At 46.9% G+C, this 22,630-nt stretch overlaps 2 protein-coding genes across 2 annotated transcripts; both read left to right on the forward strand.

Annotated features, from left to right (window-relative positions):
* The first annotated feature begins 13,103 nt into the window (after nucleotides 1-13,103).
* Nucleotides 13,104-14,919, forward strand: LOC109736048 (acyl transferase 15-like). Its single transcript, XM_073507632.1, has one exon. It carries the CDS (start codon nucleotides 13,669-13,671, stop codon nucleotides 14,623-14,625), a length of 957 nt encoding a protein of 318 aa, XP_073363733.1. The 5' UTR covers nucleotides 13,104-13,668; the 3' UTR covers nucleotides 14,626-14,919.
* Nucleotides 13,231-13,626, forward strand: LOC141041887 (acyl transferase 15-like). The gene has a single exon (XM_073509455.1). It carries the CDS (start codon nucleotides 13,231-13,233, stop codon nucleotides 13,624-13,626), a length of 396 nt encoding a protein of 131 aa, XP_073365556.1.
* Nucleotides 14,920-22,630: the final 7,711 nt, after the last annotated feature.

Here is a 22,630-nt window from a genome sequence, read left to right on the forward strand (position 1 = left end):
CGACCAGCCTGCCTTTGGGTAGTCCCGACAGGAGGCATGGGAGTACATGGAGGTGGAGTCGCCAGAGCAGGAGGTGGTGGGGGCAGAGATGGTGGCGCCACTGTAGGAGGAGTCGTGGGAGTTGCCGTCGAACGACGAGCAGGAGGCACCGACAGCTGTTCAGCCCTGACTTGGGATGGATGGCGCGCTCGAGGAGATCGAGCTCGACCTAATGGAGGAGGTGGAAGAGCAGGAGGCCATCCTCAACTCCATCCACTCAGAGGCGGAGGTGGAGGCCAACCGCCGCTTCTTCCGCAAGATGGCCATCGAGGGCGACGAGGCCTTGTGGTTTGAGGCGGTCAATGAGGAAGCTCCACCGTTTCTCCCTCCCGCTAATGACCACGTGGCCGGCGGCTCCGGCACGAACTTTGCCAACATATCCAACGACTAGTAGTGTAGATGGTAGTTTGAGAGTAGTTTCTAGATAGATCGTGGCTGTTGGATGTGTTTGTATGGAAATAAAAACTAAGAAGTGTGGTTGTGAAGTGTGAAATATATGGGGTGACCAGTAAACCCGGCGGACGCGTCCATGGATTTTTGGGGCTCAATTTTGCAACGTCTGGTTGTAGATGCTCTCAGCCCACACACTTTTCCTAGGAAATTCAAGCTATTCTTAGGTAACCCCACACACGCCCCTCTTGAAAGTTTTAGAAGGGTATTTTTGTCCGACCATATAAATCAAAAGAATAAAGTAGTTAGTCATGTGAGTACTTGTACAAAATTCCCCTCACCATGAGTTAATCCTCCCGAACATCATCTTCGCCAGGGAAACGACTGCTCCCCTACAGCACATTCTTCGGCTTCTTCGCCGCCGTGTACCATGCTGGATCCACCACGAGCCCACGACTGAGCTCCTTCTTGAAGTTGCTCGTTCTATTCTTAATTATAGACATCTACTCGTGAGTATTTTTTTCACGTCCCTACCATACAGGTTCATCATATCATTTAATCAACATATATACATGTACAATGCTTCATATAACCATCTAGTTGATCCAAATCCAATTTGCATGCTCTCAAGTTATATATATGACTTCATTTTTGCCAATGTGTCGTTTTGATTACTTTAGTCTGACTTGTTTTATTTATTTTTTGGTTGTATGCTGCAGTAGCTTGATGCCGGTCTTAATGTTTTGTATATGATTGAGGCTATATTTTAAGTTAACAAATAAAAGAAGATCATGTACGTGATGATGAAAAAGTAGAGCTGGCCACGGATGCTTGCAAGAACGATCCGTTTCGATGGCTATATAATATAAGGTTTGACTCAATGAACATATAAGATTTTTACTGTTCACATGAGCTCGGGATCAGAACATTTTTGTGTGAAACATTGAATTTTTTTTTTGATAGTGTGCAAAATTCATCACCAGATGACATTCATGGAAAATCTAGCAAAAATAAATAAAATTAGTGCTCCTAATATTACTTTCAGACGCCTTTTGGAGCATCAATTTTATGTTTTTTTGCCACGTCTTCCACTAACATCATTTGATGATGAACTTTTACAAGCTGTCAAAACAATTGTCAATGTTTCACAAAATAAAAATTAAGATTTTTTAAGTAATTTCATTTTTACTGTTCACCTGAGATCACATGATCTCAGGATTGGAACAACTCTTTCGTTTTTTAGCCACCTTTTGAATTGCACTATCTACGATTTCATTCATAAGCTGCATGTCGTACATCACATACCACACGCATACATTTGTTTCCTCAGTCTACTGCTGATGATACTAAGATTACAAAAAAAATTAGAGAGCTAACTACGATCAAATAGGACCTAGCTAGAAAGTGTCTCAATCATTAGATGCAGATTTGTAGCGTCTTCCCGATTACTTGCCGTTGTTCATGTGTTTGTACACAACATGCTCCCATCAAATTAATGCTGACTGTAGACTCTCGATCGCGGTCTTCCTTACAGTGGGATGAAAAATCGTTGATATCTAATATTTTGACGATGAAAAACGCCAACTTAATTATAGTAGTGAGAAAATTCGGAAATGTGGAAAGCAGAAAGGTAACGAAGCAAGAGAGGAATTGTTCCAGGTTGGAATATTTTTTTCATTCAAGCTGGCTAATATTTTTGATCGACGAATATAACCATGCTTAATATAATTCAGGGTGAAACAAAATGAGACCTCTCTCTACCAGAAATTTGAAATTAATCCAAGGCGGAAAGAAGGCGTCAATGGTTAGAAAATGCTAGAATGGAAAGAGAAAAACACATGCTTGTAAAGTCATACACACGTGATATTGATACTTACAAGATTGAGCTCACAGCAAAGTTTGTTTGATTTTTGCCAAGAAAAAACACCACAATCTTTCCAAAAGGGAAAAAAGAAGAGAAAATCAAAAGCATTGCAATTGTGACAAATTTAGTAAATATTAATGGACGCATAACTAGGATACACTGGTAGAAAAAGAGGCTTCCATACGCCCCATTAGTCCCCAAAACAATCGAACCGCGACCAAAGGGGTCTTTAGTCGCGGTTCGGGAGAAGACCCGCGACCAACTATCTGGGCCCAGCGCGCTCGGTCGACAGCTGGCGGACGGGAGGGGCTTTAGTCCCGGTTGGCCTGGCCAACCGGGACTAAAGGTCCCCGAAGGCCTTTAGTCGCGGTTGGCCAGGCCAACCGGGACTAAAGGCCCATCCAGCTGGCGGACGGGAGGGGCTTTAGTCCCGGTTGGCCTGGCCAACCGCGACTAAAGGCCCATCCCTATATATAGGACTCAGCTCACTTCACTTCACTCAGCTCACTTCACAATTTTCGGAAGGGGGTGGTGGGTTTGCTTTTGGTTTCTCCTATGCACACAAGGTGTTTGATGAAATGCCCGAGAGCCTGAAACAAACATGATATGAAGTGTCCGAGCCACACTTGAGCTTTCTCATTTATTTTTCCTCCGCGATCGCGGTTAGCAACTTGAACCTTTCATGTGTCATTGATAAAATATGCATGTGTGTAGTTCATTGTTTAATTTGTATAATTTCTAGCTAGTTAGTTTAACAAATGCATGATGGTTAATTATATACTTTATATAATAATAATGCAGATGAATCGACAATGGATGTACGGTCCCCGACTCTCCGGCGAGTTCACTACGGGTTTGAAAGATTTCCTCGTAGTGGCAAATGCGAACAAGCAGCAAGGTTTTATTATCTGTCCATGTGCTGTCTGTAAGAATCAGAAGGGTTACTCCTCCTCAAGAGACGTTCACATGCACCTGCCTCGGCACGGTTTCATGCGGAGCTATAATTGTTGGACCAAGCATGGAGAAAGAGGGGTTAGAATGGAAGAAGATGAAGAAGGGGATGATATCGATGACAACTATCATGATCATTTCGGTGATACTTTCATGGAGGATGATGCTGAAGGTGGGGAAGGGTTAGGTGAAGGTGAAGAAGAGGCACATGATGAGCCCGCGGATGATCTTGGTCGGACCATTGCTGATGCACGGAGACGCTGCGAAACTGACAAGGATAGGGAGAATTTGGATCGCATGTTAGAGGATCACAAAAAGTCGTTGTATCCAGGATGCGATAATAGTCTGAAAAAGCTGGGCTGCACACTGGATTTGCTAAAATGGAAGGCACAGGAAGGTGTAGGTGACTCATCATTTGAAAATTTGCTGAAAATGTTGAAGAATATGTTCCCGAAGAATAACGAGTTGCCCGCTAGTACGTACGAAGCAAAGAAGGCTGTCTGCCCTCTAGGTTTAGAGGTTCTGAAGATACATGCATGCATTAACGACTGCATCCTCTACCGCGGTGAATACGAGAATTTGAATGAATGCCCTGTATGCACTGCATTGCGTTATAAGATCAGAGGCGATGACCCTGGTGACGATGTTGAGGGCGAGAAACCCAGGAAGAGGGTTCCCGCCAAGGTGATGTGGTATGCTCCTATAATACCACGGTTGAAACGTCTGTTCATGAACAAAAAGCATGCCAAGTCGTTGCGATGGCACAAAGAGGACCGTAAGTCCGACGGGGAGTTGAGACACACCGCTGATGGAACGCAATGGAGAAAGATCGACAGAGTGTTCAAAGATTTTGCAGCTGACGCAAGGAACATAAGATTTGGTCTAAGTACTGATGGCATGAATCCTTTTGGCGAGCAGAGCTCCAGCCATAGCACCTGGCCTGTGACTCTATGCATCTACAACCTTCCTCCTTGGTTGTGCATGAAGCGGAAGTTCATTATGATGCCAATTCTCATCCAAGGCCCTAAGCAACCCGGCAACGACATCGATGTGTACCTAAGGCCATTAGTTGAAGAACTTTTACAGTTGTGGGCCAGACCTGGTGTACGTGTCTGGGATGAGCACAAAGGAGAGGAATTTGACCTACGAGCGTTGCTTTTTGTAACCATCAACGATTGGCCTGCTCTCAGTAACCTTTCGGGACAGACAAATAAGGGATACAATGCATGCACGCACTGCTTACATGAGACTGAAAGTGTACGTTTGGTTAATTGTAAGAAGAACGTGTACCTGGGTCATCGTCGATTTCTTCCCCGAAATCATAACGTAAGAAAGAAAGGCAAGCATTTCAACGGGAAGGCAGATCACCGGCCGAAGCCTGCGGAACGTACTGGTGCTGAGATATTTGATATGGTCAAGGATTTGAAAGTCATCTTTGGAAAGGGTCCTGGCGGACAATCAGTTCCGCGGGGAGTTGACGGGCACGCACCCATGTGGAAGAAGAAATCTATATTTTGGGAGCTAGAATATTGGAAAGTCCTAGATGTCCGCTCTGCAATCGACGTGATGCATGTTACGAAGAATATTTGCGTGAACCTGCTAAGCTTCTTGGGCGTGTATGGGAAGACAAATGATACAAAGGAAGCACGGCAGGACCAGCAACTTTTGAAAGACCCAGATGACCGGCATCCGGAATGGTTTCAAGGTCGTGCCAGCTACGCTCTTACCAAAGAAGAGAAGGTCATTTTTTTTGAATGCCTGAGCAGTATGAAGGCCCCGTCTGGCTTCTCGTCGAATATAAAGGGAATAATAAACATGGCGGAGAAAAAGTTCCAAAACCTAAAGTCTCACGACTGCCACGTGATTATGACGCAATTGCTTCCGATTGCTTTGAGGGGGCTCCTACCAGAAAATGCTCGAGTAGCCATTGTGAAGCTATGTGCATTCCTCAATGCAATCTCTCAGAAGGTAATCAATCCAGAAGACCTACCACGGTTACAGAACGATGTGGTCCAATGCCTTGTCAGTTTCGAGTTGGTTTTCCCACCATCCTTCTTCGATATTATGACGCACCTCCTGGTCCACCTAGTCGAAGATATTTCCATTCTCGGTCCTGTATTTCTACACAATATGTTCCCCTTTGAGAGGTTCATGGGAGTATTAAAGAAATATGTTCGTAACCGTGCTAGGCCAGAAGGAAGCATCGTCAAGGGCTATGGAAATGAGGAGGTAATTGAGTTCTGTATTGACTATGTTCCTGACCTTAAGCCGATTGGTATTCCTCAATCGCGGCACGAGGGGAGACTAAGTGGAAAAGGCAAGATCGGAAGGGAATCCACGATATGTATGGACGGTCATTCTATGACTGAAGCACACCACACAGTTCTGCAAAATTCCAGCTTGGTGGCTCCGTACTTCGAGCAACACAAGAATATTTTACGCTCGGACAACCCGGGGAAGCCTGAATCCTGGATTAGAAAGGCCCACATGGAGACTTTCGGCAGTTGGTTGCGAAAACATTTAATGAATGACAATGATGTTGGAGATCAGCTGTACATGTTGGCCAAGAAACCATCTTCGACTATAACGACTTTCCAAGGGTACGAGATAAATGGGAATACATTTTACACCATCGCCCAAGATAAAAAGAGCACCAACCAAAACAGTGGTGTCCGTTTTGATGCAGCAACCGAGAATGGGCAAAAGGTCACATATTATGGTTACATAGAGGAGATATGGGAACTTGACTATGGACCCTCCTTTAAGGTCCCTTTGTTCCGGTGCAAATGGTTCAAGCTAACAGGAGGTGGGGTAAAGGTGGACGAGCAATACGGAATGACAATGGTGGATTTCAACAATCTTGGTTACCTTGACGAACCATTCGTCCTTGCCAAAGATGTCGCTCAGGTTTTTTATTTGAAGGACATGAGTAGCAAACCGAGGAAACGGAAAGATAAGAAAACGATCAGTACATCATGCGATGATCCAAAGCGCCACATTGTTCTTTCAGGGAAAAGAAACATCGTGGGAGTGGAGGACAAGACAGACATGTCAGAAGATTATAATATGTTTGGTGAAATTCCGCCCTTCAAAGTGAACACTGACCCAAGCATTAAGTTAAATGATGAGGATGCTCCATGGATACGGCACAATCGTAAGCAAGCAGGGACACAAGGAAGAATTGATGTGTAATAATTTATTGTACCAAACTTTGTATTTGGTCGATGAACTGAATGATGTATCAAACCTTTTGTCAAACCTTCAAGGGATTTTAAAATGAATTAGTTTTATTTTTCTGATTTTTTGATATATAATTGTATTTTTAAGATTTTAAAATGAATTAGTTTTATTTTTCTGATTTTAAAAGGAAAAAGGAAGAAGAAGAAAGAAGGAAAAAGGAAGAAAAAAACAGAAGAAAAAAGGAAAAACAGAAAAAAAAAAACAAACAGAAGAAAAACATAAGAAAAAAACAAAAGAAAAAAACAAAAGAAAAAAGGAAAAAGGAAGAAAAAAAGAAGAAAAACAAAACAAAATAAATAAAGCAAAAAATAAAACAAAAAACAGGCAAAAAATAAAAAATATGCCACCTACTGGGCCACCACGGCCTGAATACGACTAGAAACCCACTAATGGGCCAGGATTCAGGCCCGCAGAAGGCCCAGTAGGCCCACAGGCACATAGTGACAGAATAGGCCCGTAAGCCTGCATTTGAGAGGAGCTCGAAGTGGTGAGCGCAGCCGCGCTTATAAACCACTGTCGAAGCCTCTCGGCTAGCGAGGTGGGACTAAACATCCCACCGCACCGCGCCAGTTCCAGCACAGACCCTTTAGTCCCGGTTGGGGAGGCGGACCGCGACTAAAGGGTACCCTTTAGTCGCGGTTGTTGTCCCCAACCGCGACTAAAGGGTCTTTCTGCGCGGGAACGAAAGCGGCGCCAAAACCCTTTAGTCCCGGTTGGGGAGGCGGACCGCGACTAAAGGGTACCCTTTAGTCCGCCTCCCCAACCGCGACTAAAGGTGCGTCTATAAATACTGCACTTAGCAGTTTCGCCACTTCCCATTCTCCTCTCTCTCGACGCCGAAGCGCTGCCCCGACGCCGAAGCCCTGCGCGCCGCCGCCCCCGTCCCCAGTGAGCGCCGCCTCCGCCCGTGCCTGCCCTTGCCCGCCGCCCGTGCCCTGCGCCCTTGCCCGCCGCCCGCCGCCCGCCGCCCGACGCCCTGCCGCCCGCCGCTCGCCGCCCGCTGGCCCTGCCTGTCGTCCTCCGCGCGCCGGCAGAAGAAGAAGAAGGAAGAAGAAAAAGGAAGAAGAAGAAGAAAGAAAAAGGAAAAAGGAAGAAGAAGAAAGAAGGAAGAAGAAAACAAAAGAAAAACAAGAAAAAGGAAGAAAAAAGGAAAAAGGAAGAAAAAAAAGAAAAATGAAGAAAACAACAGAAGAAAAACAAAGGAAGAAGAAAAAAAGAAAGAAGAAAAAAAAGGAAAACAGAAGAAAAAAACAAAAGAAAACAAAAAAACAGAAGAAAAACAAAGGAAGAAGAAAAAAACAAAAGAAAACAAAAAAACAAACAGAAGAAAAAAACAAAAAAAAAGGAGGAAGAAAAATAAAGGAAGAAGAAAAAAAGAAAGAAGAAAAACAAAGGAGGAAGAAAAAAAAGGAAGAAGAAAAAAAGAAAGAAGAAAAAAAAAGGAAGAAGAAAAAAAGAAAGAAGAAAGAAAGAAGAAAAAGGAAGAAGAAAAAAAGGAAGAAGAAAAAAAGAAAGAAGAAAAAGGAAGAAGAAAAAAAGAAAGAAGAAAGAAAGAAAGAAAGAAAAAGGAAGAAGAAAAACAAAGGAAGAAGAAAAACAAAGGAAGAAGAAAAAAAGAAAGAAGAAAAAGGAAGAAGAAAAAAAGAAAGAAGAAAGAAAGAAGAAAGAAAAAGGAAGAAGAAAAAACAAGAAAGAAAAAGGAAGAAGAAAAAAAATGAAAACCAAAAGAAAGAAGAAAGAAAAAGGAAGAAGAAAAAAAGAAGAAGAAAGGAAGAAGAAGAAAGAAAGAATAAAGAAAAAGGAAGAAGAAGAAAGAAAGAAGAAAGGAAGAAGAAGAAAGGAAGAAGAAGAAAGAAAGAAGAACAAAGGAAGAAGAAGAAAGAAAGAAGAAGAAAGGAAAAAGGAAGAAGAAGAAAGAGGAAGAAGAAGAAAAAAAGAATTTTTACTTAAAGAATCTTATTTTTTAATTCCTCCTCCTCTATGTCCCCTTAATCTTATTTTTTAATTCCTTTATACTTAAAGAATTTTTACTACATGCAGGAGTGACATATGGCGGACGATAGAACCGAGCCGCTTAGGGATCCGGAGGCTGAACGTTATTTAATGGGCATCATCAACAACGAGATTCCTTATGTGCCGGGCTCAGAATATGAGCAACAAGAGGATGTAGTCTCTTCTTATCTGAACCTTGACGGTGGAACAGAGATTGTCGATGATCAAGAAGGTGAAGGAACGGACATTGTCGACGGAGGTCAACCGTCAACAACCGACGATCTCGAATTGCAAGTAGCAACCACCTCCGACGAGGTATATATATACATTGAGAGCCTCTCGTGATACAAACTTACTGAAATGTGAATACATATGTATTAACGCGCGCGACTCTCTTTCTTTTTTTAGCCCTCCGGATCGAGTACGACAAAGCGTGGCAAATCCAAGGCGATGAAAACAGGAGAAACATATGCCATTGAGTTTGTCAGTGAAACCGGCAAGCCCCTACAGCACACCTCAAAGTTTATCAACCAATGCGGAGTCGTTGTTAGAGACAACGTCCCGATCACCGTCCAGGAATGGAAGGAGCCAAAGAAGGCACGTCTTGGTTTCAGTTTTGTCGACAAGAGAACGAAAAAGGATTGCTGGAGAAAGCTTATGGAACATTTCATTCTACCTCCGGAATACAACAAAGTCGATGAATTCGGTAACGAGGTTCTGGGTGGACGTCAGAGGAGGAGGCTAGTTAAAGAGTTCGCTCTTCAGAAGATGGGCGAAGCATTCCGGAACTTCAAGAAAAATTTAACCCGTGACTATGTCAACAAGGGCAAGACTCCGGATTTCAATGGACAACATGAGAAACTGAAAGATGATTGGCCAGAATTTGTGAGGCAAAAGCAATCGGAGCATTTCAAGGAAATATCGAAAAAAATAAGGATAATGCGAGTAAGAAAAAGTTCCATCATATTATGGGGCCAGGAGGATACCGCCTTTCGGAGCCTAGGTGGCAGAAGATGGAGGAGGACCTGAGGGTGCGAGGAATCCCTCTAGGTACAGAGGGATGGGACCCAAGGGCCAAAAGCTGGTGGTACGGGCATGGGGGATCGCTAGACCCGGAGACAGGGGTGTGTGTTCACCGGCAGAGACAGTTTGCTCCCACCCAAGCCCTTATTGACGCAATGACCCAAGCTCAAGAGGGCTTGATCAAGTTCAACAGAGAGAAAGACGCACTGACAACAGCCCTCGGGAATGATGAACATGGAGGACGTGTACGAGGCAAAGGCAAAGTTCCGTGGAAAGTAGGGTTTTCCCAGGACAATGACCCGTACTGTTACAGAAGCCGTAAGAGAAAGACGGACCGGGATGCAGATCTTATGACGAAGTTTGCATCGGAACTCCATGAGTTGAAGCAGACCGTGCATGAAGTAGTGAAAGAAAAATCGGCTGTAGGGCCGCATGAAGATCATGAAGCGGATCGCGGAAGCCAGCAGCGGAGAAGCAGCGTGGCTTCCACGGATGCCCCGCCTGGTGCTAGTGCACCGATGATCGAGATTCGTGCACCGGAGCCTCACTACCCCGTGGATGATGTAAAGGAGATGAAAGAATGTGATCTGCATTACCCCGTGGGGAACGTTTCCACGAAGGTAGCTAGCGGCAGTGCTTTACCCTGTACACCTGGAGCACTCCACCACAACAACCCCATTGCATATGGCTATGCTCGTGTCACGGTGGAAGACATAGTCCAAGGGTTTGAGGACCTGGAGATTGACAAACCTACACCCGAAGGGGAGAGAAGACTTGGAGATGTCAAGCGCCAGTTCATTCTATGGAAAAAGAAGTACATAGTGTTTCCAGGCGAGGCGCCAAGGCTAGCAAGTCCACCCCCCTCCGATGGTGGTGGTGGTGGTGGCGGTGGTGGCGGTGGTGGTGGTCGTGGTGGTTCACCTACACCTCCTTCACGCCATTCGACGCCGTCCCCCGATCCACAACCTCCGGCGGGTACGACGCCCCCCAATCCTCCTCCGGCGGGTACGACGCCCCCCAATCCACCTCCGGCGAAGAAGCAGAAGCAGGCGGACAGCAAGGAAACCCGCTCCTGGACTATTAACCCGGACCCTTATGTACCTAAGACCACAAGGGTACCGGAGCCATCACTGAAGCCTCTCCTCCCAAGGCCTGGGGAACTTAGTGAAGCTGAAACCAAATTGGCCGCGTCTGCTGATTATGAGAAATGGAAGGCGGATATGAAGGCGAAAAAAGAGCCTGAGCCCAAGCAAGTATTCACTGAGAAGCAAAAGAAGTGGGCTAAGGATTTTTTGACGACACCGTCCCAAGCCGAGTTGAATATGCCTGACGACTATGGACATGAACTTCGTAGGCAAGCAAAAATATTGAAGGAGGAGAAAGAAGAAAGTAAAAAAAGCGGGAAACAAGTTGACCAGCTCGGGATGCAAAAGAAACAATCGATCCCCCCGCTCATAGTGAAAGCCGGTCCGGAAGAGGACCCCGAGATCATAGCAGCTGCGGCAGCACTTGGATTGACTGTAGCGGGTGCCATGAAACAAGCGTCCGAGATGGGTTTGACTCTTCGTGCCTTCTTAGGCCTTGAGGATGCGCCAGTATGTGAGATAGCATTACAATATGTGCGGAATGGGCCTCTCGTCGAGCCTGCGCGGGAAAAGAGTCTACCACCACAAATGCGAAATCTGCTACGTTGGTACAAGCAATTCATAACATGGGCCGACAAAGAATATGTTTATGCGGATGTTACAGATGAGCATCACACCAAACGGTACTCTGTAGAAGTTCATATGAGTGAATTGTTCCAGCTGTTCAATCTGCGCGACCTCGACAAATCTATGCTGAGTTGCTACGTTCTGTAAGTGATTTATTTCTACCTCATCTCGTTCTTCATTGCCTGCACTATATATATATATTGTCCTAACTATATTGTTGCGTACGCTATTATGCAGATTGAAGATTTGGGAATGCAAAATAAGAAACATCCATGATGTTGGGTTCATTGACCCACATATCGTTAATGGACATGTGTTACAACATCACCCCGAAGACGTGGAGAAAGACCTGTACAAGTTTCTTAGAAAGCATCAACTCAAAAGTCATATTCTATTTCCTTTTGGGTGAGTGTTTCTCTCTTGTGCCCATTCTCTTTTGTTTACTCCATGCATGGTATGTCTAATCGATGAGTTATGCATGACTGTGCATGTAACGTGTCCGCAGGTTCCACTGAATTCTGCTAAATATTGAACTTCACACCTCCAGAGTTCTAATCATGGACTCTATGGATTCGGATCCAAAGCGTTGGGCCGACATGAGAAAAATGCTGCAAAAGTAATTATTTTCAATCATTTGAGCTCTATATCGATCGGTCTCTTTCGTTCATTTCCTAATATCAAGTAACTAATAACTCCCTTATTCATTTAATTTTCTTTGCCCTGTAGGGTTTGGAGACGGTTCTCAGAAGAAATTGTCGGTGAATTCAAACATGAGCTAGATTTCAGAAGGTTAGTTAATGTGGATAAGCAGCCACCGGGGACCAATCTATGTGGATACTATGTTTGTGAGAACATCCGGAGACACACCACTGAGCGGAAGGCATCAGATAGCGTGCGGAACGCGACGGATAACTTGCGGAGGAGGCTTAGTCCAGAAGCTCGCTTCCGACCAATTCAAGAAGAATTAGCAGGATTTTTCATGAGGGAAGTCATCAATCCTAAAGGAGAACACTATACCGAGGACGAAGAAATTTATATGCATACCCGAGATTGAAACTTGTACGAAGTTGTATATGGTCATCCATCCTAATTGTGTATGGAAACTTGTTCGAAGTTGTATATGGTCACCCGAGATTGAATATATATTATATATTCCTCTTGAATTCTTCTTGTTTGAAATTTCATATGCATGTATATAGTAGCGTAAAATATGTGTACTGAAACTTTATCAAAATTAAAATAAAACACAAAATATAATATAAAAGAAATAAAACACTCCAAACTAAAGAGAAACCAGGTTTAGGGGGGCTAAAACCCTAAACCTGCGGCCCTTTAGTCCCGGTTGGCCACGAGAACCGGGACTAAAGGTCCTCCGCCCGACGGACCACGGGCGCCCACGTGGACGGGCCTTTAGTCCCGTTCAGCCACAAGAACCGGGACTAAAGCCTTTAGTCGCGGTCCGTAAGAGGCGCGACTAAAGAGGGGGGTCTTTAGTCGCGCATATTTAGTCCCGGTTGCACAGCCGGGACTAAAGGCTGTTGTGAACCGGGACTAAAGGGCTTTTTTCTACCAGTGATAGACTGTATGTGGCATCCATAGATCGATGTCATTCTCATTGCAGTACAACCACAAGGTGCATATGCAGTACTATTAGTTTCATCCTCTTTGTTAAGTGTCACTACTCAGCAGGGCCCCGTCAATTAATTGCGACGGATGGCCACATTTTGACTTATTTGGCGCCAATACATACACCACACTGCACTCTACTTCTATACTCCCTCCGTCCGGAAATACTTGTCGAAGAAGAAACGAATGCATCTAGACGTATTTTAGTTCTAGATACATCAATTTTTATGGATTTCTTCAACAAGTATTTCCGGACGGAGGGAGTACGTGGCAAGGCAACCACAGGATTCACATCCATTACTAGACAGACACACAGACTGACAGACGACGAGGCAGAATATTTCGGTCTACTTTAGATCCATCGACGTACATACGCACTAGCTAGCATCAAAGATGAGCTTCGCGGTGAGCAAGTGCCCGCCGGTGATGGTCCGCCCGTCCATGGAGCCGGCTCTGGGGAAGACGACGGGGACGCAAGTGGTGCAGCTCTCCTCCTGGGACAGGAGCTACGTGGGCTTCCAGGTAGCGGCGCTCCTCATCTTCGACGGCCCGGTACACCAGCCCGTGGAGGCCATCAGGAAGGGCCTCTCCAGGGCGCTCCTCCACTACCAGACCGTCGCCGGCCGCCTTGCCGCGGCCGATGACGACGACGACAGTGTTCTCCACGTCGCGTGCACAGGGGAGGGTGTGCCCTTCGTGGCCGCGTCGGCGGGTTGTGCACTGCAGGACCACGGCCTCCTCGACGCACCCTTCTCGATGAGCCTGCTGGACCGCCTCGCCGTGGCTTAACCTGCCGCGGAGGGCTGCCGGCGCACCGACCCGCTGCTGCTCATGCAGGTCACCGAGTTCGCCTGCGGCGGGTTCACCGTGGGCGTGACGTGGAACCACACGCTGGCGGACGGGGACGGCATGGCGCAGTTCCTCCAGGCCGTCGGCGAGCTCGCCCGCGCTGAAGCCGATGATGTCTTGGTACCGTCCGTTGCGCCGGTCAGGGACGGCCGCGGGGTGTCCCTGCCGCTGCTCTCGCCGCAGGTGGTCGCCGCAAAGCAGTGGCTGATGCTGGACCGCGGCGGCATGGGCCTCGTCTACCTAGACATCACCGTCCCGGTCAAGCTCATCAACCGCATCAAGTCCGAGTACAAGGCCGCCCACGCCGATGACGGTGGGTACTGCACGACGTTCGAGGCGGCAGTGGCTGTCTTGTGGCGGTGCCGCACACGCGCGATCATCGGCGACGACCCGGACTACGACATGTCCATGCCGGCGCCGCTGGCCTTCTTCGTGAACGTGCGCAAGCACGTTGGCGCGGCGGCAGGGTACTACGGAAACTGCGCGGTGGCACAGCTGGCGTTCGCGACGGCCGGAGAGGTGGCTGGCGCCGGGGATGGCGGCATGAACGAGGTGGTGGACCTGATCAAACGTGCCAAGGACCAGGTGCCGGAGCTGCTGCGGACCATGGGCGCTGGCGGCGGTGTGGTGGAGGACATGGGGGAGGAGGAGATGGCTGCGGCGTTCGGGTACAACGCGCTGATGGTGACCAGCTGGCGGAACATCGGCTTCGACCGCGCAGACTTCGGCGGCGGAGCGCCGGCGAGGGTGGTGGGGCGGTGGCAGCAGTCGACGGTGCCGGGCTGCATGGCGTTCCTCTCCTGCAGGGCCACGGCGGGCGACGGCGAGCGGCTGCTGACGCAATGCGTCAGGGAGGAGCACGCCGCCGCGTTGCTCGCCGAGATGGACCAGCTCGCACATGCACATGCACCGTCGTACGCCTCAGCCCTCAGCAACTGATGAACTGAATTACTGGTACGGACGTACCAGATTGTACAACGTGCATATCTTGCCGTTGAGTTCGTCCGATCCAGGTGAATAATGCTGCGTTTCTATGAATGACGATTTCTTTTTTTGCGCTCAGTTGGTTCGATCAAGGTGAATAAGGTGAAAATCTACCTCATGTGTGTTCACGAATGGAGGGTGCCCTAGTCTATTCTATGCATGAATGAATATGTTATAAATAATAGGACCTTATTTGTGAATCATGCAACGATGTATATTTAGAATTTTATGATATGGTTTCTCAGAAAAGTATTTGAAGCGTTCACGTGTAAAATGTTAATTTGTAGTTCAAAAAATATTTATGGTAAAACTCAGCGGAAAAACCATCAAAGCCAGGAGCTTCGTCATGGTTCATACCGAACACCATAGATCAAACCAATAAGGTTGCCATTTTCTTCGGCCGTAAAATATGGTATATCATCCTTTCAAGTCTCGTCAAGGTTGATGTTTTCTTCATCCAGAGCCCTGAAAAGAGACTTGTAGTGCTTATTTATGAACTCTTATACTTTATCCCTCCCTCATTTTGTTGGAGGCTGTAAATACACTTGTTTGTGTACGAAAGTATCATGTGTTACGGTCACATTTACATCATCAATGAACAGCTGACGGAAAGTTAAACCCTTCGGGTTCCTCCATCAAAAGAAAGGGTTGAGGGCCGCCCTCCTTAGTGAAACAATGAGCAACATAATTAGCACCCCTCCAATAGAAAACAAAATTCACTTATGGGAAAGTAAAAAGCCTGGATGCATATATGCCGTAAGAAAAATTGATGCCGTTGTCGTCGACGAGAGTTCACCATATTCCAGGTCATTTACCACCTCCATGCGGACATGAAATCCTATCTGGTTTACAGCCAAATGCTCGGCATCATCCAGAACAGGACATATATATGCCTTGTTGCATTGGCTTGATCTTGCACCAAAAAAGGCATTTTTAACATAATTGCACAGAATTAATGATGGATGATTCGATTTAGCCACGTCATTGGAGTGACGTCATCCGAAAAGACTGAACCCACTTCTGCTACTGCATGAGTTAAAACTGACATCGCTCTCAAGTTCAAATCACCATCGGAATTAAGGTCCCGGGACCATCCATCACTGTATGTTCTGTTCTGAATCTTCAACTACAAAGACATTATATGCCACGTACGACCCAAGGCAGTGCATCCTATGGCCAGCAATGGGCTTATTGTTGGCCACATGGATCGCCGAAGGGTGATAAGCACTGTGCGGCTGGGAGTTCCATCCGATGGCAACGGGCACTGACTGAGCTACCAGCACTACTGCAATATTTATACGATGTGACCCGCCCGTGTGTCATTCTATGCCGCCCGGTCCAGTGAAGATGGACAGGTACTCCTTTTCCGAAACTTTTCAGCACGAAACAAATCAGACCTGATACTTTTTTTAAATCAGACCTTTTTGTAGGATGCCCCAGGCATCTAGCATGGCGCCCTCCGCTGGGGCACCCTTTCCTAGGGAGGCATGCTTCAAGATGGCAATGGGCCCTGAAACCCGCGTCCCCGCTAGATGGCTCAAACTCGAAGCCAGACGCCAGGGGGACAAGGACACAACGAAGGGGTTGCTCAGACGCGTCTGCCAGGTCCCGCTCTGGAGCGGACACGCGCCGCGAATAGCTGGCAGACGCATTGCCACCGCTGGATCCAAGCCCCATGACTCATACGGCGTGGATGCGTGGGTGCACGCTTCCATATCCTCTTTGGATCGGCGGAGAGCCAGCCAGACGGGTCTCTCTTCCTTGCCCGTATAGGGGATGAGATCTCAGCCAATGGATCCGGAGTTGCCGTACCCAGATCCACTGCCCACCGTGCCAAAAATGGCCTTACATCACCTCAAAGAAGCTAAGTGAAGTAGACTGGAAGTGGAGTGCAGTGAGAACAATGACAAGGGTTTGGTCCGGGTGTGGTTTCAGATGAGTTATGTGTGGAATCATGGTGGATCCGTACGACGTGGCGGACGCGTACAGACGTGAACGGGCATCCCCAAATGCGCCCCACACATATGGATTAGATTTGAGAGGTGCTTGACAGCTCGAATTGTGGACTGGATTTGACAGTTTGGTTGGATGCATGGCATTTTTTGGTTTGGGGGGTGTCCGGACTGTCCGCCTGGTTATTCGAAAAGGGTCGTAGATGCTCTAAGAACGGAAGGTGGTTTCTGTTGTTTTGCAAGAAGATATATAGCATGCACGCATACATGCATTTCCAGTTGATCATATACGGCCGCCAAGCTTACATCCACTTGATTGTACGGTCAGGGCCGGCCCTGAAAATTCAAGGGCCCGGGGCCCTTTAATATAAATGCCAAAGTAATAAGCAATATTTAATGGCAATACTAGACCACGACGTCGTGCGTTCAAGCAAGCACATGATGACCATCTAACCTAGCGTCTGATATGTATACATGAAATATTACAATTACAATTTTTAAAAAGCGCATTAAAACAATGTTAATATCAAAAAGAAATATACCTTGTATAATCACTTCGTCGTGGTGGCCCGTGGGTCCATCGTGTATACATAATAATTATACAGATAACAGATTAGATCACAGAGGTAGATGGAATCCAGGATGGGTGAATAAAGGGGAAACCAGGAAGGAAGGAAGGGGTCGCTGTGGAAGAACTACATGAACCTGTCAACGAACCTGGAATAGGGTTTCGCAGCTTTATCACATTCGCTGGAACCTGGAATAGAGCGACATCAGCCTTTTCTGCTTGTTTCAACCCAAACGGACGCGGGCGAATAAAATACATCAGCGCGTAGTTACTCTAAGTATGCCACGCGGGACGACAGCGATATACACAGAAGTAGCTAGCATCGATGAATGTACACTTTAAAATTCATTTGTATTATTGAATGTACGTTTTCAGGGAGTGACCTTCTGGCGTCATTGGAGCGACGTTACCCACGAACTCGGATCTCATCCATGGTTTCCACTTGCAGTTTCGCATATATTTCAATGACAATCGAAATCACTAAAAATTAAATTCCAGTGATTTTGGCCAAAGGGCCGAAACATTCACTTCAATTCAACTAAAATTTTATTTTTTTATACAATACACATGAAAATATTTAAATTCATGTGTATTATTGAAGTTACTAAAAAAATATTCACAAGAGAAAAGAAAAAAAATTGATAGGAAACGTAAATATTTCAGTGTGGACTGAAATTAGTTAATACTGACATTTTACTTAAAGTGAAAACCATGATCTCGACTGGTGTGGTGTGAACCACGTAGGCTTGAACAGGAGGCTACAGGAGTAGCAGAGTGATGTCGCTGTCTCTGACCTTTCAACTGCAGCTCCATGTGATGAACAGGACACGAGGGATATTGCTCCCTCTCTCTAACCTTGGTTCTGCATGGGACCATCTGTCGTGACAAACTGACGAAGACACACATATCTTCCTGCTATATATGCACTGGCCTTAAGTATGCCACGCCGGACATACACAGAAGTAGCCAGCAATATATGTGTGGTTGGGACCGACAGTGTTTCGTTGGGCAGGTACTAGCTAGAGACCCTTGAAAGGGAGTAGAGGTAATTAGTTTTGCACTTATGCAACATAAAACTTTATGCAAAAATATAACTTAAAACTTAATACATGATTTGCATGGGTTAAGAGATTTTATGGAAAACTGTAACTTATGCATGCTTTGCATGACTATATGTGCCACTTGGGCATGCATGGCTCAAGCCCTTTGTTTATGTGGATACCTGATTGTAATCTAACATTAACAATTCCCATATAAAAAGTATGATTCATCCAATTAAATCTTTTTTTGCGAAAAAACTTCCGATCTATTCATCTACAATCATGGCAGTACAACGAACACTAGAAATAATAAAAATTACATCCAGGTCCGTAGACCACCTAGCGATGACTACAAGCACTTAATCAAGCCGAAGGCGCGCCGCCGTCATCGGCCCTCCCTTGCCGGAGTCGGGCACAACTTGTTGTAGTAGACAGTCAGGAAGTCGTCGTGCTAAGGCCCCATAGGACCAGCGCACCAGAACAACAACTGCCGCCGATGAAGGATAACGTAGATTGAAAGGATCCAATCCGAAGACACACGAACAGAGACAAAACCAACCAGATCCGAGCAAATCCACCGAGGATAGATCCGCAGTAGACACACCTCCACGCGCCCACCAACGATGCTAGACGCACCACCGGAACAAGGGCTAGACGGGGAGACCTTTATTCTATCTTCAGGGAGCCGCCGTCGTTTCATGTTCCTGAGCAGGACACAAACCATAATCAATCTCAAAGGAACGACTAAAAACAAAGCTCTCTCGCCGGCCCTTGCCAGGATCCACCTCACCCCTAGACCCTAGGAACACCGGAGACGAGGCGGACCTGCGGCGGAGCCGGCGAGAGGCACAAACCCCAGCTTTTTTGGAGGAGGAGGAGGCGGCTGCGTTGAGAATCAAGGTTGTGTCTTATCGGATTAAATCTAGGCCACTATAATCTCAGTTCACCACATATATCTTTTTTTAGTTTGACTAAAAGATTGTGGTAGCTTGTTTACCTTCTTAGTCTATGTGTAAGAACGTAGTGACTCAATTGCTTCTTGTTTCAATAATATAATAGATAACATAATATTGCACACGAAATCTGGTCTGTTTGAAGCCTATAGTAGGGAGCTAGCAAACCAAAGTGACCTTCTGTCATTGGAGCGACGTCGTCCAGAAACACGAATCTCATCCATGTTTTCCACTTGCGGTTTCACAAAAATTTCAAAAACAACGAAAATAACCAACGAATGAATTTCAGCGGTTTCAGCAGAGGGGCCGAAACATTCACTTGAATTCAACTATTTTTTTAATATTTAAATTCATGTTATTGAAATTGTTAAAAAAATATTCACGAAACAAAATAAATTGCATAATATTTTGATACGACAGGTAAATATTTCAGTGTCGACTGAAATTAGTTAATACCGACATTTCACTTTAGTCAAAACCATGATCTCGACTGGTGTGGTATGGATCGCGGTAGGCTTGAACATGAGGCCAGAGGAGTAGCAGAGTGATGCCGCCCTCTCTGACCTTTCAACTGCAGCTCCACGTGATGAACTGGACACGAGTGACGCTGCTCCCTCTCTCTAACCTTGGCGCTGCGTGGGACCATCTGTTGTGACAAACTGACAAAGACACAAATATTTGCTACTACTCCGTCCCATAATGTAAGACGTTTTTGAAAGCTAACATAGCTTGTAAAAACGTCTTACATTGTGCAGTGGCCTTAAGTATACCACGCGGACATACACTGAAGTAGCTAGCAATATATGTGTGGTTGGGACCGACAGTGGCATTTACGGTTTAGTGATGGGACTCCTGTTTTGTTGGGCAGTAGCTACTATAGCTAGAGACTCTTGAAAGGGGTTACAACCAATTAATCAGGGAGACGCTGAAACGCTTGGCTACTTATTGATGCAACGGATTCCTTCATTGTATGTAGGCGTTTTTCTTCTTGTGTTAGTATTTTTATTTTTCTGTTGCGAAGGTTGTATAATGCACTGGAACTTTGAAAGCATGGCGTCTAGGATTCCGAGATCAACGTCGATCGTCGCCAGCCCACACAATATTACGGTCTCCAACTGTCGATCGAGTACACGCTCGAAAGATGCACTCCATCATTTAACAATATATATGTGACTTGTGTGTGTCACGTCTCACGTGTGCATTTCCAGTTGATCATACAGTATATATGACCACCTGACGTTGCCACGAAATATCTCCGCAAATCGAGGACTCACTGTCGCAGACTTTTCCTCCCAACACACACTCACGCTCAACAGGGGTTCTGTGGCTGGGCACTAGCTAACTAACACTGCATCTGCATGACCCCAGCTGTGACTATTATTGGTGGTCTCCTCTCATCCAACGTGAAATCTCGCTGCTTGAAAACTCTTAGGAAAACATAGTGGTCCTTCAAAAAAAACTGTAAGTTATTCATACACTCAGTTGGATCCCTGATCCAAGAAAATACGAAGAAAGGCCTACAACTAAGAACTGAAATGGCATCTGCTGGAGACATCTTCTCAGCGGCCTCAACCTTTATAAGACAAAGTATTCTCAAGGCTTCCGTAATGGGACTGAAATGACACCGGGACAGTGATACCACAACTCACTACCAGAATAACTGCTTGCGCCGACGGCCTCATCTATGCCGACGGCCCCCGTCGGCATAGATGGACCTATGCCGACGGCCAAGGACAGGCCGTACGCGTAGAAAAGCCGTCGGCATACATCCATGTATGCCGACGGGGCCGTCGGCATAGACGAGGCCGTCGGGACCGCTCGAGATATGCCTACGGGGACCGTCGGCATAGGCTCGGCCGTCGGCATAGCCCGGGCCCACCTACCCGGTCGGCGCTGACCGTTTGACGGCGTTGAAACTACGCCGACGGGAGGTAACGGCGGCCGTCGGCATATCTATGGCAGAGGTATGCCTACGGCATAGCCGTCGGCATAGACCTGGCCCATGCCCCTCTGCCACGTCATCGATCCGTGTGCGCAGCTATGCCGACGGCCTCGCCGTCGGCATATGTTTATTTAGTTTTATTTTTATTTTTTCTTTATACTATCTATGGCAAAGGTATGCCTACGGCATAGCCGTCGGCATAGGCCGCTCTGCCACGTCATCGATCCGTGTGCCATGCCACGTCATCGATCCGTGGGACTGCATCTCTGTGTGTGCACAGATATGCCGATGGCCTTGCCGTCGGCATACATTTATTTTACTTTATTTTTTTTTTACTTTATTTTGTTATTTTTACTTTATTTTAATTTTTGTTTTTCCATAAGATAATTATGCCTTATCTAAAAAACATACCCTGATGGTATATCGATTGCCCCCCGTTACGAACGTCGCTATCGCCGTGTCATGGAGGGGGGAAACGGTCGACACGGAGGGAATTTTGGTTGGGGGGATTCGGGGTGTAGCTATGTCACCGAAACATCGCACGGGTCCCGATGCATATGTGAAAGTGTTCAGGCATGCGTAGACGCTCGTCTTGGGGCTCCGCGGTGTGCCCCCCTGCACGCAAGGCAGTGCCGCCGTCACTTGGAGGGGGCCAAACCCCGGAGACGCGTGCCGCCTCTTCGGACATGCCACCACACCGTACGACATGTATGAGGTCCCGGTGCGACGCTCGGGTGGCATTGCTACCCCCGTAGGCCCCCCGTCCCGCCTAACCCTGTAGCGTTTGACCACGGGATCTAGCCCTTTGAATTTGCACGGACGGGCTTTGAGAGTGGACCTATCCACCCGGTTGTGTTAGGTAAGCCCATAGGAACACTTTGGAGCAACATCCGGGCCAGATCCACAGCAAGATCCCCTCCGTGTAGACCCGACGCGTCCGTTTCCCCCCTCCAAGTGCCGGCGGCGGCACCGTCCGTGAGGGGGGCACACCCCGGAGACGTGTGCCGGGCGTTTGCACCCGCCACAACACTTCCAGACTTGTGAGAGGCCGCCTACGCAAGATTTGGCGGCATGCTAGCCCCCGAAGGCCGCCGGCCACAGTCGTAGACACGCGAAGAGCAATCCGCGTAGAGGGAATTGTTCAGATACTACTCCATCACGAACAATTAAGAAAAATTAACATCAGTCCTACAGGACATGTGCCCGCGTCGTGTAAAAAACTCATGATTTTATCGCGCTCCGAGTATTTAATAATATTCACGCCGCATCGTGACCGCGGAACGTCTACTACCGTGTCATCGCCGTTCATGAGGGGGGGGGCACACCCCGGAGACGCGTGCCGCCTCTTCGGACATGCCACCACACCGTACGGCATGTATGAGGTCCCGGTGCGACGCTCGGGTGGCATTGCTACCCCCGTAGGCCCCCCGTCCCGCCTAACCCTGTAGCGTTTGACCATGGGATCTAGCCCTTTGACTTTGCACGGACGGGCTTTGAGTAGTGGA

This window comes from Aegilops tauschii, chromosome 2, assembly GCF_002575655.3.
Source record: "Aegilops tauschii subsp. strangulata cultivar AL8/78 chromosome 2, Aet v6.0, whole genome shotgun sequence".
In the NCBI taxonomy this organism is placed as follows: Eukaryota; Viridiplantae; Streptophyta; class Magnoliopsida; order Poales; family Poaceae; genus Aegilops; species Aegilops tauschii.

Coding starts and splice junctions, on each gene's coding strand:
- LOC141041887 (XM_073509455.1), top strand. CDS start 13,231: ATGAGCTTCGCGGTGAGCAAGTGCCCGCCGGTGATGGTCCGCCCGTCC.
- LOC109736048 (XM_073507632.1), top strand. CDS start 13,669: ATGCAGGTCACCGAGTTCGCCTGCGGCGGGTTCACCGTGGGCGTGACG.